The 13,969-nt window shown below is 39.7% G+C and overlaps 1 protein-coding gene across 1 annotated transcript in view; it reads left to right on the forward strand.

Annotated features, from left to right (window-relative positions):
- Positions 1 to 13,969, forward strand: part of LOC121382616 — a 47,023-nt gene that overhangs the window by 19,184 nt on the left and 13,870 nt on the right. The window contains exons 6-15 of the mRNA XM_041512144.1: positions 4,457 to 4,525; positions 5,637 to 5,749; positions 6,387 to 6,468; positions 9,275 to 9,442; positions 9,984 to 10,070; positions 11,215 to 11,309; positions 12,171 to 12,278; positions 12,710 to 12,770; positions 13,029 to 13,136; positions 13,781 to 13,845. Of these exons, the coding sequence (XP_041368078.1) occupies positions 4,457 to 4,525; positions 5,637 to 5,749; positions 6,387 to 6,468; positions 9,275 to 9,442; positions 9,984 to 10,070; positions 11,215 to 11,309; positions 12,171 to 12,278; positions 12,710 to 12,770; positions 13,029 to 13,136; positions 13,781 to 13,845 (956 nt within the window). The remainder of the gene's footprint in view (positions 1 to 4,456; positions 4,526 to 5,636; positions 5,750 to 6,386; positions 6,469 to 9,274; positions 9,443 to 9,983; positions 10,071 to 11,214; positions 11,310 to 12,170; positions 12,279 to 12,709; positions 12,771 to 13,028; positions 13,137 to 13,780; positions 13,846 to 13,969) is intronic.

Raw genomic sequence — 13,969 nt, forward strand, 5'->3', positions numbered from 1 at the left:
TCAACCAGGATATCATGTCGTCCTTACATTCTCTTTATCAAGTCAACCAGGATATCATGTCGTCCTTACATTCTCTTTATCAAGTCAACCAGGATATCATGTCGTCTGTACATTTCCTTTATCAAGTCAACCAGGATATCATGTCGTCTGTACATTCTCTTTATCAAGTCAACCAGGATATCATGTCATCTGTACATTTCCTTTATCAAGTCAACCAGGATATCATGTCGTCCTTACATTCTCTTTATCAAGTCAACCAGGATATCATGTCGTCCTTACATTCTCTTTCTCAAGTCAACCAGGATATCATGTCGTCCTCACATTCTCTTTCTCAAGTCAACCAAGATATCATGTCGTCCTTATATTTTCTTTATTAAGTCAACCAATATATCATGTCGTCCTTATATTCTCTTTATCAAGTCAACCAGGATATCATGTCGTCCTTACATTCTCTTTATCAAGTCAACCAGGATATCATGTCGTCCTTACATTCTCTTTCTCAAGTCAACCAGGATATCATGTCGTCCTCACATTCTCTTTCTCAAGTCAACCAAGATATCATGTCGTCCTTATATTTTCTTTATTAAGTCAACCAATATATCATGTCGTCCTTATATTCTCTTTATCAAGTCAACCAGGATATCATGTCGTCCTTACATTCTCTTTCTCAAGTCAACCAGGATATCATGTCGTCCTCACATTCTCTTTCTCAAGTCAACCAAGATATCATGTCGTCCTTATATTTTCTTTATCAAGTCAACCAATATATCATGTCGTCCTTATATTCTCTTTCTCAAGTCAACCAGGATATCATGTCGTCCTCACATTCTCTTTCTCAAGTCAACCAAGATATCATGTCGTCCTTATATTTTCTTTATCAAGTCAACCAATATATCATGTCGTCCTTATATTCTCTTTATCAAGTCAACCAGGATATCATGTCGTCCTTACATTCTCTTTATCAAGTCAACCAGGATATCATGTCATCGTTACATTCTCTTTATCAAGTCAACAAGGATATCATGTCATCCTTACATTCTTTTTATCAAGTCAACCAATATATGTTGTCCTTACATTCTCTTTATCAAGTCAACCAGGATATGATATCGTCCTTACATTCTCTTTATCTTTCAAGTCAACAAGGATATCATGTCATCGTTACATTCTCTTTATCAAGTCAACAACAATATCATGTCGTCCTTACATTCTTTTTATCAAGTCAACCAATATATGTCGTCCTTACATTCTCTTTATCAAGTCAACCAGGATATGATGTCGTCCTTACATTCGCTTTATCAAGTCAACCAGGATATCATGTCGTCCTGACATTCTCTTTATCAAGTCAACAAGGATATCATGTCGTCCTTACATTCGCTTTATCAAGTCAACCAGGATATCATGTCGTCCTTACATTCTCTTTATCAAGTCAACAAGGATATCTAGTCGTAGAGGAAACCCGCTACATTTTTCAATTAGCAGCAAGAGATCTTGTATATGAACATTCATTCGAGACAGGACATCACATATCACGACCTTTGATATGCCAGTCGTGATGCACTGGTTAGGATGGGAGAAAACCCAGTCATAGAATGGGTCCACTGAGGTGGTTCGATCCTACGATGCAAGCACCTGAGGCAGGCAATCTACGGACTGAGATAGATCCCGCCCGTGATTAAATAAAACTAATTTTAACTATCTGACTTCCAAAAGAAAGTATCCCAATACTTCGAGAGACTTAATGCCCCCTTCACATACACGGATTTTTGTTACGAGTCCTTACGGATCGCACAAATTCACGGATCCTTACGAGTTGGCCACTTTTACAACCGATTTAAGAGTTGTTACGAGTTATTACGAGCTATTTACGGTTTATTACGGATTATTACGAGTTATTACGATGTATTTACGGCAAAATTCCACGATTTGTTACGAGTTGTCACGGATAACTACGAGCAACTTACGGGCATTTTACGAGCTTTTTACGGATTGTTACGAGTATATTACGGAATGTTACTATTCATCGAAGCTTTTACGTGTTAGTTACGACCTGTTTACGTGTTGTTACGAATAGTTACGAGTTAATTACGAGTATTTACGAGTCCTTACGATTTTTTGCCAAAAAATATATAAATCCTGCAAATCTCAATGTATCATCATTCGACAACTGACATCCAGAGAGACAACATGGCATATGAGAGAAACAGATTGCAGTTATATCAACAATTCACTAACCGTAACAAATCGTTAAAAATTTGTTACGAGTCAGTTACGGATTCTTGCGAGGAGTTTACGGATGGTTACGTGTTGTTGCGAACGGTTTACGATACTTACGGATTGTTACGAGTTATTTACGGAAAAATCAATCCGTGGACAATCGTAAGAAGATTTTTGACATGTCAAAAAAATTGCCTCTCCTTTCACGGATCCTTAAGAGTGTCTGTGAGTTGTTGCGAGTTGTGACGAGTTATTTACGGATACCAGCGAGTGATCCGTAAGGACTCGTAAGAAAAATCCGCGTATGTGAAGGGGATATTAAGGAAACCCAAACAATGTTGCATGTTTAAAACATATATATTCATGAGAGTGGTGTTTTGGTATGTTGGGAACAGAATTTCATTCAATAAAAACAGAAAGATATTTAGCCACAACATTATTTCCAGTATTCAAATTATAAAGGAAATTAAATAAATTTTTCTTGGTGTAGTTTCTTTTGGACGTCGGTATATTTCCAAGTCAGTGGCAAATCGCTCGCCTGGGGTGCGATGGGTCATAAACTCGATTGCCGTCGATACAAAACAACAACTTTGCTTTGCAATATTTGTAGCCTGTGTGGCAACAGCGATTTTCCTCTCTGATTCTATACCAAGTGTCAAACAACGACATTTTTACAGACATCAACTGGCTTAGTTTATGATGTGCTGATGATGTTAACCAGTTATTCCTTTCCTTTTCTATTTTTTAAGCTAAGCGCATGTAAAATAAAGAAGAAAATATTTTTGTTAAGCCCAGTTCTCACTTGAACGATTTTTCGTACAACTGCGGTGCGACTAAAAGATTGTATAGCCGTGCGATTCCCGTACAGGTTGCACGGAAGTCTGATGGATGTCGCACGGGAGTCGCAGGGGGTCCGCTGGGAGTCGCACATCTCTGCTCCCTTAAGACTCACGTACGACTCCCGTGCGACCTATCATACTGCCGTTCGACTGCTGTGCAACCTCTATGCGACCAATGCGAACTGTGCGAACCTAGAGACAGCCGTACGATAATTTTAAACATTTGAAAAAGGTCGCACCGGCATGCGACATGTCCGAAATACACACGACACCCCTACAACGTGTGCGAATCATCAACATATTGCCGTGCGAATCATCAACATACTGCCGTGCGACTCCCGCACGCCCTGTACGATTTGGTGGTAGCACGGAATTCGCGTAGAAAATCGTTCAAGTGAGAACGGGGGTTTTAACGACACATAGGAAGATGTAACGAGTGGGATGGGGCTAAGGTGGTAGCATTGGAGTTTGAACATCGTTACGTTACAGTGGCAAGTAATACGGTTTTCTTTCATTTCATGTTTTACATTTACCATTTTCACGAGGACGAGTGATCGCAGGCGCTCGCTTGGCTGTTTTTTTCGCCTAACGGTAGATGAATATGATATGATACCAATCAAACAATTTGCGAGCGCTCGGCCTCATGAACCAATGCTTTTTGAATTGTCGGCAATCTAAGGGAAACAATTCTTGAATACATCTGACATTTCAGGAGTTATCTAATCTAAAGAAAAATTCAGTGTCATGTTTGTCAGTAAAATAAGGACCAAACTAAAAGAGAAATCGCGCTCTCCATGAAATTTGTTTTGAATAGCGACACCACTGGAGCACATTGATTAATTTATCATCGTGCTTTACATGAAAACGTGTGAAGTTTGTTTTGTTTAAGGACCCCTCTGGAGCACGTTGATTAATTAATCATAGGCTATTGGATGTCAAACATTTGGTAATTTTGATATTAGTAGCAAATGATCATTTATTTGTACCATACCACAAACAGGATAGCACATACCACAGCCTTTGATATACCAGCTGTGGTGCACTAGCTAGAAAGAGAAATAGCTTAATGGGCCCACCGACGGGGATCGATCCTAAACCGACCGCGCATCAAGCGATCGCTTTACCACTTATCTACATCTCGCCCTGGCCGTCCATGAAGTCTTCTTCATCTTCTGAATTACTTTAAAGGAAAACGTGTTCTGGACAAAAACTGAGGTAGGGATGCTATCTGTCTGTTAAACTGCCTGTCCGTCCGTCCGTCCGTCCGTCCGTCCGTCTGTCTCTCTGCTTATAAACAATTATTGATTGATTGATTGGTGGGTACGTTAGGTTGATGGTTGATGTTTTTTAAAATTTATTTCTATATTTACGAACCTTTACAAATGTATTCATTTATTTTTTAGCTGTCTGAATATGTGGATTTGATGAGGGAAGCTATTCGACTGAATCACACACAAAACAAAGTCTCCGTGGTAATTACGAAAACGATTTTTTGTTTCACTTCTTTTTGCAAGTACATATAAAATATACAGGTAGTAATCTTTCATAAGATATCCACTCTGTAAGCCCGATAAAAGTACTTTTAACAAGCTAGTTAAAGGGGCTGTAGCAAGGTTACACAATAGTCAAATTATTTATTAATTTCTGTTTTGAAATCTAAATATTCTACCTTGAACAACATGCTATTACCCATATGGGAAGAGAGAAGTGGGAAAAGAAAAGTGATTTTTCCCTAGGGAATGACCTCCCGCTCCAGTTCTTCCCCTTGATACGTTTTGACGTCATAAACAGGGCCTCGCTATAGGCTGTTAATTGTGTGTAAGAATAGTTTCCATGGTGGCAGTCATGTCAACAACTAACTTGCATAATCAGTGATACGTATGTCACAGCTATGATGCAACGCCGCCTTGTTCTCAACTTGCAAACTTATTTTCAACAACAGTATCCTTCGAAAATCTTCCATAAAATGATAAATATTGAAAATGAGTAATAAATAGAATACCCAACTAGCTACTCGGCAATACCGTTTATCTTGCACGAGCGAATTGATATTGTCAAAAGCCAAAGGCTCGTGAAGGACAACATCAATTAACTCGTGCAAGATAAACGGTACTGCCAAGTAGCGAGTTGAGTAGAGCCTATTCTCTAATGCTATTTTAAGGCTATGTGTTTATGTATGTATGATAAAGAATCTATCTGTATAAATCTAAAAACTATTAAAGTTGCAAACCGTAGTTAATCTAAAAACCTGTAGCGCATTTAGATAAATTTACAATAGAGTGAAATAAGTGTGTGACGTTGAATGGGGACATATTCTTAAAATAGACTGGATCTCGTCTCCATAACTGTTACTTCTCAGAGATACGTGCGGTTTTAAACAATATAAAAAATGCATTTTGTTGTATTGAAAATACCAGAATGACCAGAAACACTTCGATTGTACGGAAATGGTATACTAAACAATAAAATCTATATAATGTCTGATTTCAATTGTCACAAAACGGCTCTAACAGTGAAAAATACGCTGTAATGTTTTAAAACTAGGCTCTGTCGCTTTAAATAGTGATTTATTACTGTTTACAGGAGCCTGTTTCAGGTCAAATTGATAAACTGTTGGTCGACGACCCATCGCATTCCGTGTTTTATAAACCGTTCACCCATCACCTGGACCATTCTCATGTACCACACTCTGAAAGGCAAGACATAAAATATATTATCACATGTACGAAAAGTAGATCACAGTATGTTATATAATTTACACACATACTCTGAGAGAGAGAGAGAGAGAGAGAGAGAGAGAGAGAGAGAGAGAGAGAGAGAGAGAGAGAGAGAGAGAGAGAGAGAGAGAGAGAGAGAGAGAGAGAGAGAGAGAGAGAGAGAGAGAGAGAGTGAGTGAGTGGGTCTCAGATGGGAAACCCAATTGCTACATTGTTTTCATTAGTAGCAAGGAATATTTTATATGCACCATACCACAGACAGGATAGCACATACGACGGCCTTTGATATATCACTCGTGGTGCACTGGCTAGAACGAGAAATAGCCCAATGGGCAGTCCATGTTGAGATTACAAAACCCGCTGGTATGTGCTATCCCGTCTGTGGTATGGTGCATATAAAATATCCCTTGCTACTAATGGGAAAATGTAGCTGGTTTCTTCTCTATGTCTGTGTCAAAGTGACCATATGTTTGAGATCCAATAGCCGATGATTAATAAATCAATGTGCTCTAGTGGTGTCGTTAAAGAAAACAAACTTGTTCTCAATATGGAATGATCAACACTGAATTCGCATATTGCCAATAAACATGTGTTCATTTTGCTTTTCTGTTTACAGGTATCGTTTGAGAGAGCGAGCGAAACATGCAATAACGATTGTATTAAAAGCATTCAAATCACTCAAGAACTTCATAATCAACGTAAGAATTAATGTGTAGCCGTCCACAGCCGTTTTTACCACCAACAGTTACTAACAATACTATGGAAGGCGGAATTACATTATTCGTGTTACTATGCACTGGCGTAGGAAGCGGTATGTGTGTGTGCGTGCGTGCGTGCGTGCGTGTGTATATGTGTCCCCCCCCCCCCCCCCCCCCCACACACACACTTTGTTGCACCTTCCTACGCCACTCCTATGACTACCCACTTTCAAACTGCATTTTCTATTGTATAAATAAATGCATGCTATGTCATTGAGTAATGCAGAACACTATATACACGCTAGTGTACATATACCTTTCGGTCTCAACAAATATGTATTTTATGTGAAGGTAAATAAAAACACCCAGAGAAAATACAGTGAAGGTAAATAAAAACACCCAGAGAAAATACAAGTTAGTGTGTACAAACACTATCGTTCACTATAGACAAAATGCCTGTCTCGACGAGACCGTTAGATCATATAGAACCAAGAGATTATATTTATTTGTACAACCTGTCAAGAATTATAGCTGGTGAACACCAATCTCCCTTATTCAAACATCCGACTTTGATGGTTAATGTATTCAATGGATTTGAGGAGAGAACGAATTCTCTCGTTTAGAGTTCCGAAGTCTGTAGTCCGAAGTCTGTACCTAATTTGGGACAAAGGCACTTCTCTTCCTTATTTTAAGAATATACTGAACTCCACTGAAAACGCACACGTCAGATTTAATCCCTGTCCCGAGTCAGACCTCCGATTCGTGTTCGAAACCATAGTGGTACATGGACACGTTAACCACTTAATAATAATAACGTCAGATGAGTAGTTGTGTAAAAGATATGAGAAGACAAAAATAATACGTTCAACCGATTTTCTATAACGGAATGTACAAAATTGTATACTAGGCTTGAGGTTATTGTGCGTTTCACAGAAACCTCATACATGCGATAGAACTGAAACTTCAAGGGTTATGCGTTTTCACTGGGGTTCAGTATATTTCGAAAATAATGCTCTTTTAAATAGTGAGCGGGACGTAGCCCAATGACAAAGCGCTTGCTTGGTTAGCGGTCGGTTTAGAATCGATCCCTGTCATTGGGCCTATTGGACTATTTCTCGTTTCAGCCAGCGCACCACGACTTATATATAAAATGCCGTGGTATGTGCTATCCTGCCTGTGGGATGGTGCATATAAAATATCCCTTGCTACAAATGGAAAACTGTAGCGGGTTTCCTCTTTAAGACTATATGTCAAAATAAAGTAATAAGTTTGTTTTATTTGACACTAGAACCCATTGATTTTTTTTATCTTATCATCGGCTATTGGACGTCAAACATATGGTCATTCTGACACTTTTTTTTTTATAGAGGAAACCCGCTGTCGCCACATAGGCTACTCTTTTACGACAGGCAGCAAGGGATCTTTTATATGCGCTTCCCACATGCAGGGTAGCACAAACCATGGCCTTTGTTGAACCAGTTATGGATCACTGGTCGGTGCAAGTGGTTTACACCTACCCATTGAGCCTTGCGGAGCACTCACTCAGGGTTTGGAGTCGATATCTGGATTAAAAATCGCATGCCTCGACTGGGATCCGAACCCAGTACCTACCAGCCTGTAGACCGATGGCCTAACCACGACGGCACCGAGGCCAGTATATATGTTAAAATTACCAAGTGTTTGAGATCCAATAGCCGATGATTCATAATCAATGTGCTCTAGTGGTGTCGTTAAACAAAAACTTCAAATAGATTAATTGGAAAAAGTGTTGTTTTTGTTTGAGAGAGAGAAAGAAGAGAGAGAGAGAGAGAGAGAGAGAGAGAGAGAGAGAGAGAGAGAGAGAGAGAGAGAGAGAGAGAGAGAGAGAGAGTGTGTGTGTGTGTGTGTGTGTGTGTGTGTCACGGCCTAAAAGTCCCAAACCACGTGCCCTGATTCCGTTTAGTGTTTCCGTAGGTTATTTCTTTTATGTTAGGTACAGAATAAAAGTCCCTATATTGTTGTTCCCAGATTATTTTTAGAACCACAATAGTTATTCTTGACTAGATATATACGGCCGTTTTGAGTGTCCTTCCTCCACCCACCCCCATCCCATTTATTTTTAGACTAGGCACGACATAAAAATGTCATTGTTGTCTAGGTAAGACAACTAGAGTTGAATCCCGTTGGCTCGAACCCCGTCGGTGCTCGAGAAAGTGTTCACCCAACCATTCGGTCAACAACGTGTAAGTGTAACTCGGAAATTCGGTTTTGGTTCGAGCGTTGCGGTGTATTCGACACTTCCGAGTTCGACCCAACGAGATTCTACTATATATTACTGGCTCCTGGTTCTTTCTTTTTCTCGTTTACTGTTTTGCCCAAGAACTATTTGCACAAATTAGTGCCCTTCATTTAATAATGTAAGTAAATATTCCCGATTTTACACAACTATCGACTTAGACCTATACAGCATATAATACTACTATCAGTGGACGCTGTATATAACAACCACTTGCATGCAAAGGACATTATTTGTTCTACCAAAACCCCACAACAAAACAAAACCGCTTACGAGTGTAGTATTCTCTATATAAAGGCCGCTGGGACAGAAATGATATCTTTATGATTTTCAAGAGTGGCCTTTATAGCGAGGTTTGGCGTGAAGGATGACATTTGTAGAGAATTGTGGCCTTTGTAGTTCAGAGACAGCCTGTGTAGTCAGTGGTGGTTATTGAGAGTTGGTGACGTTATATGCAGGTTGGTCGTTATAGGTAGGTTTATGTTCAGATAATATCAGAAATGTCGCTGCAAGAAAATGATTCTATTTTAGGAATACATGCACGCTACTCGCAGAAGCTGGGGTGTGCAAGACTGGGATCATGGGACGAAAAACTACGAGGCGTGTTTGAGATGGCACCTATCGCTAGACGTGACCCCTAGAGAGGTGCATGACCTGGGTTTGAGAGAGGTGCAGCGTATTCGCGGGGAAATGACCCAGGTGAGTGTACAAACATCTTGCCCATAAAAAACCTCTTACGGTATGTGCTCATGGGCCACTGTCAAAAATGTGACGACACCAGAAGTATTCAAACAAAACGTACAGGCGGCTTCGGTGGTATAGTGCTTACGCCATCGGACATAATGCTGGTAGATAATGGGTTCGCATCTCGGTACCAGCTCCCACCCAGGGCGAGTTTAACTACTTAATGCATACGAGGGTTGTAAGTGTCAGGTCACGTGCACTATACGGATTTCTCTCTTAGTAATCACTAACGCCACTACACCAACCATTACAAAACTAACCACTAACCAACTGTCCTGGACATACAGCCCAGATAGTTGAGGTGAGTGCCCAGAACAGCGTGCTTGAAAATTCAATGGATATAAGACCAAAAATAAGTATAAACGAATGAACAAAACGTACTTGTGGCTACTGCTTTGTTGTGAAAGAGCACCACCTGTAATACCTAGTTCATATTTTCATCAAGACAAAATTGATTTGTTCAGTTTAATACGTGTCATTGTGCTATTTATTGCAGGCAATGGGAAGACTCGGCTATTCTGGTTCGATACCGGATTTCTTCGGCATGATACGGAAAGATCCGAGGTTCCACGTTAATTCGGCAGTGAGTTATATCATAGAAGTGTAAAATGTTTAGCAAAAGACTGGTTTCTTGGAAGAGTTTGAGGATGGACACCCAAGGTCCAAAACGCTCCAAAGCTGGGTCTGGGTCTGGCGAGTGTGGGAAAGATACCATTTCTAACTTTCATTTTGACGTCTGGGTCTGTTACAATTGTTATGTGTATCTTTAGATGTAGTTTCTTCTATAAACACCAACAATAATTATGAAAATTCCACATTGATTAATATATACATTTTCTCCTGTTTATTACGAAAAATGAAAACTAAGGCTGGAATACTGTACAACTGCCAGTCTGGCAGACGCGGTGTATGTTTGTCACATTCGATACAGTGCTTTTCGTTATCATCTAGTATCATATGCTCCAGACCCAGGACTGGCTCCGGTGTGTTTGTAGGCGTAAGTCTAGCAACATTTAAAGATAGGTAAAGCAAAATATAGTTAAAAGAATGACGATGAATAAACGAACGAACAAACAAACGAATTCACAGTCGAAATAGAGATCAAGTTAACAAACGAACGAACGAACATTTAAATACACTCCATCACGAAACATATATCGCCCCGTGAGACAGAATTTTTCGGGAACCGAGATTCAATGAAGGAAGGAAATGTTTTATTTAACGACGCGCTCAACACATTTTATTTACGGTTATATGGCGGCGGACATATGGTTAAAGACCATACAGATATTGAGAGAGGAAACCCGCTGTCGCCACTTCATGGGCTACTCTTTTCGATTAGCAGCAAGTGATATTTTATATGCATCATCCCACAGACAGGACATCATATACCACGGCCTTTGTGATATACCAGTCGTGGTGCATTGGCTGGAGCGAGACATAGCTCAATGGGCCCACTAACGGGGATCTATCCCAGACCGACCGCGCATCAAGCGAACGCTTTACCACTGGGCTACGTCCCGCCCCTGAGATTCAATGAAGTGGCATAAGGTGACTACAAAGACGTCCCTCACACGAACCACACTCTTTCAGACGGAACAAATGACCCAGACAGATGGAATGTGTGTCTAGGACTATACGCTTGGTCTTTAATTGGCTATACATATAAGCACGGAAAAAAGACAAACAAAATATATATTGTTGTTTGATGATTCTGTTTCTTTCAGGAAACTCTACTGCGACGATACGACGACATCATCTACAAGAAAGCTTTCCCAAAGATGAAAACCCTTTTTAAAGACATCCCTGACCTGCCACTCAAGTGAGAAGATTTTCCGTAAATTAATAATGTTGGGGCGGTTTATACAAGATTAAAAAAAATAATAATAACAAAAAAACATTTATACCCTCCCCCAAAAAAACCAAACAAAAAACAAACCCCAAAACAAACCCCAACAACAACCTCGTAAGAAACACAAATACAAAGAATAACACACCCACCCCAAAAACAACAACAACAAACGAACACACACACACACGCACCCCAAAACGCAACCCCCCCCCCCCCCCCCCCCCAGCAATAACAAAAAACCCACAATAACAAAAACACTAACAACCCGAAAACAACAGCAATATAACAAAAACCCAACAACATTTTTCTAAATTGCGACTTTTTGTATTGAAATAAACTTAGTTTATGTGAATTTTGAAAACAAATATCTGTGATATATGCCGCCACGTCAACTTTTAGACATACATTGGACAAAATTAGGGCCTTTACATAAATTCAGCATTAGTATAAAATATAAGGTAAAGAATACATCTGGTTTTGATTGTACAAAGCATACAAAACTTGCGAGGTTGGGTTGTTTTCGTGCATCGCTGGTAAAATTGTACTCAATTTTCTGAAAGCATATGTGATCAATTTACTCACATAATACAACACTAGTAAAAAAATTACCAACATGTCTACTGGTCATTAATTAATTTTGTTGAGTATACTACCTATGGCAGCACAATCTTGCAGCACACCCTTCATTGGCCCTGACGGTACATTGACCAAAACAATAAGTGAACAGCCCCATAATTAATCATAATAGAGTATAACACTAGCAAAATCGGTAGAAAAAACATCTTCTGGCATTAATTAATTCACTGAGTATGCCTTGTAACCCTATTTCAGAGTGGAACGCATGCCGTTCAACGGACCGGGTGGTGAGTATTTAGCTGGGACGGCGGACGGCTCACGACCTGGGGTGTTTTACGTAAACCTACAACATCCAGAAGACACGTGAGTAGAACCCCCGCTCCAAACCCTTACAAATACATTTGGATCTGTCCTGGAATTGACTGCATAGGTGGGGAAGGCGACACAGTAATAGTTATGGTTTGCCTTGCGTGGCTGCTGCTGCAACCGTTTGTGCGAGCTCTGGAAATTAAGAAAATGGCAAAATGGCCAAGGCAAAAAAAAAAAAAAAAAAAAAAAAAATGCTTGGAAAAAAATCTCTACGGCATTTTCTACGGCAGTTTTGCTGATAATGTAGAGAGAGAGAGAGAGAGAGAGAGAGAGAGAGAGAGAGAGAGAGAGAGAGAGAGAGAGAGAGAGAGAGAGAGAGAGAGAGAGAGAGATAACAAGAGAGATGGGGGAGGGCAGAGGAATAATTATTTAACACATGTATATTAATAGTGCTGATTTGCACTGATTTGTATTTATTTCCACAGAGCAACTATTGACATGGTGGCGTTGTCGCTACACGAGACAGTACCTGGACATCACCTACAGGTACATCTTCACATGATATACACGCGCATTTCATATATAAAAGAAAGGAATGTTTGTTTAACCAAATACCATCACATTTTAATTTCAACCTGGTTGAAATCATCTCTACTGGTTATAGTCCAGTGGAGCCGATTTCGATCACATTGATTTTAATTTATGTACTTTATAAATTAAGTACTCATTTTTTTATTTTTTTTTATGCATCCTGATATCAGCTAGTTCGGCCTGTATATCATCATCTTTTTTTCTATAATTCAGTCAATTTATGCCCTGTCGACGGATCTGCCATCATACCGGAAGTTCCAAGAGGACGACAACTACTACCAAACACCTTTGAAGTTTCCGCTTTACACAGCGTATCTAGAGGTACGTTAGCAAACCACTGGTTAGGCCTACGTGTAACAATTCTTCAATTGGTTAATGCTTTTCAAAATCTTATAATAACTGTTTTTTAATTTATAAGCATCGCTTTTACCCCATCCCAACTAGCGTCCCACGACAGATATATCGAATGTGGTTTATTATCTGTGGGAAAGTGGATATGAGAGATCCCTTGTTGCTAATGACCCCCCCCCCCCCCTCCCCCAACACATAGCGCCTTTTCTCCGACGATTACAACTTGAAAGACAGATACAGCGAGTCACATGAGTCTGTATCTTGTTTTAGTACGAAGCACCATGTTTTTATATAATCCAATATCCGCCCTTAAACATAGGCTTCAGAAGCAGGATACACTTGCCTCCCCTAATTCTAAGCATAATGCATTGGTACCCAATTGAAAATCAAATTAATATATAAATGCACCCGCCTCCCCCATGTTGATGCCATCTCCCACACTTATGTTGAATACACTAGAATCCATAATGATACCTCGAATATTATTTACTCAATAACCGTAACCAATATTTGAATATAGGATTGGTTAATTCTTATTATTAAAAACCCCCTATTCTATAGCCAATAAAAACATTTCATGTGTAAGATCCTTATTATTAAACATTTTCTTTCAGGGCTGGGGACTTTATGCAGAGTACCTTGGAGAGGAACTTGGTCTCTATAGCGACGACTACGAGCTGTACGTTCTTATACTGGGCACCACATCTTTGTAGACATGAATAACGAATCCATTAGTGTATTCTTCGTCCTTTCCTCTGTTCTAGCCTCATTCTCCTCCTTCATAATCTCCTACTCCTCAAACA

Source organism: Gigantopelta aegis, chromosome 2, assembly GCF_016097555.1.
Source record: "Gigantopelta aegis isolate Gae_Host chromosome 2, Gae_host_genome, whole genome shotgun sequence".
NCBI lineage: Eukaryota > Metazoa > Mollusca > Gastropoda > Neomphalida > Peltospiridae > Gigantopelta > Gigantopelta aegis.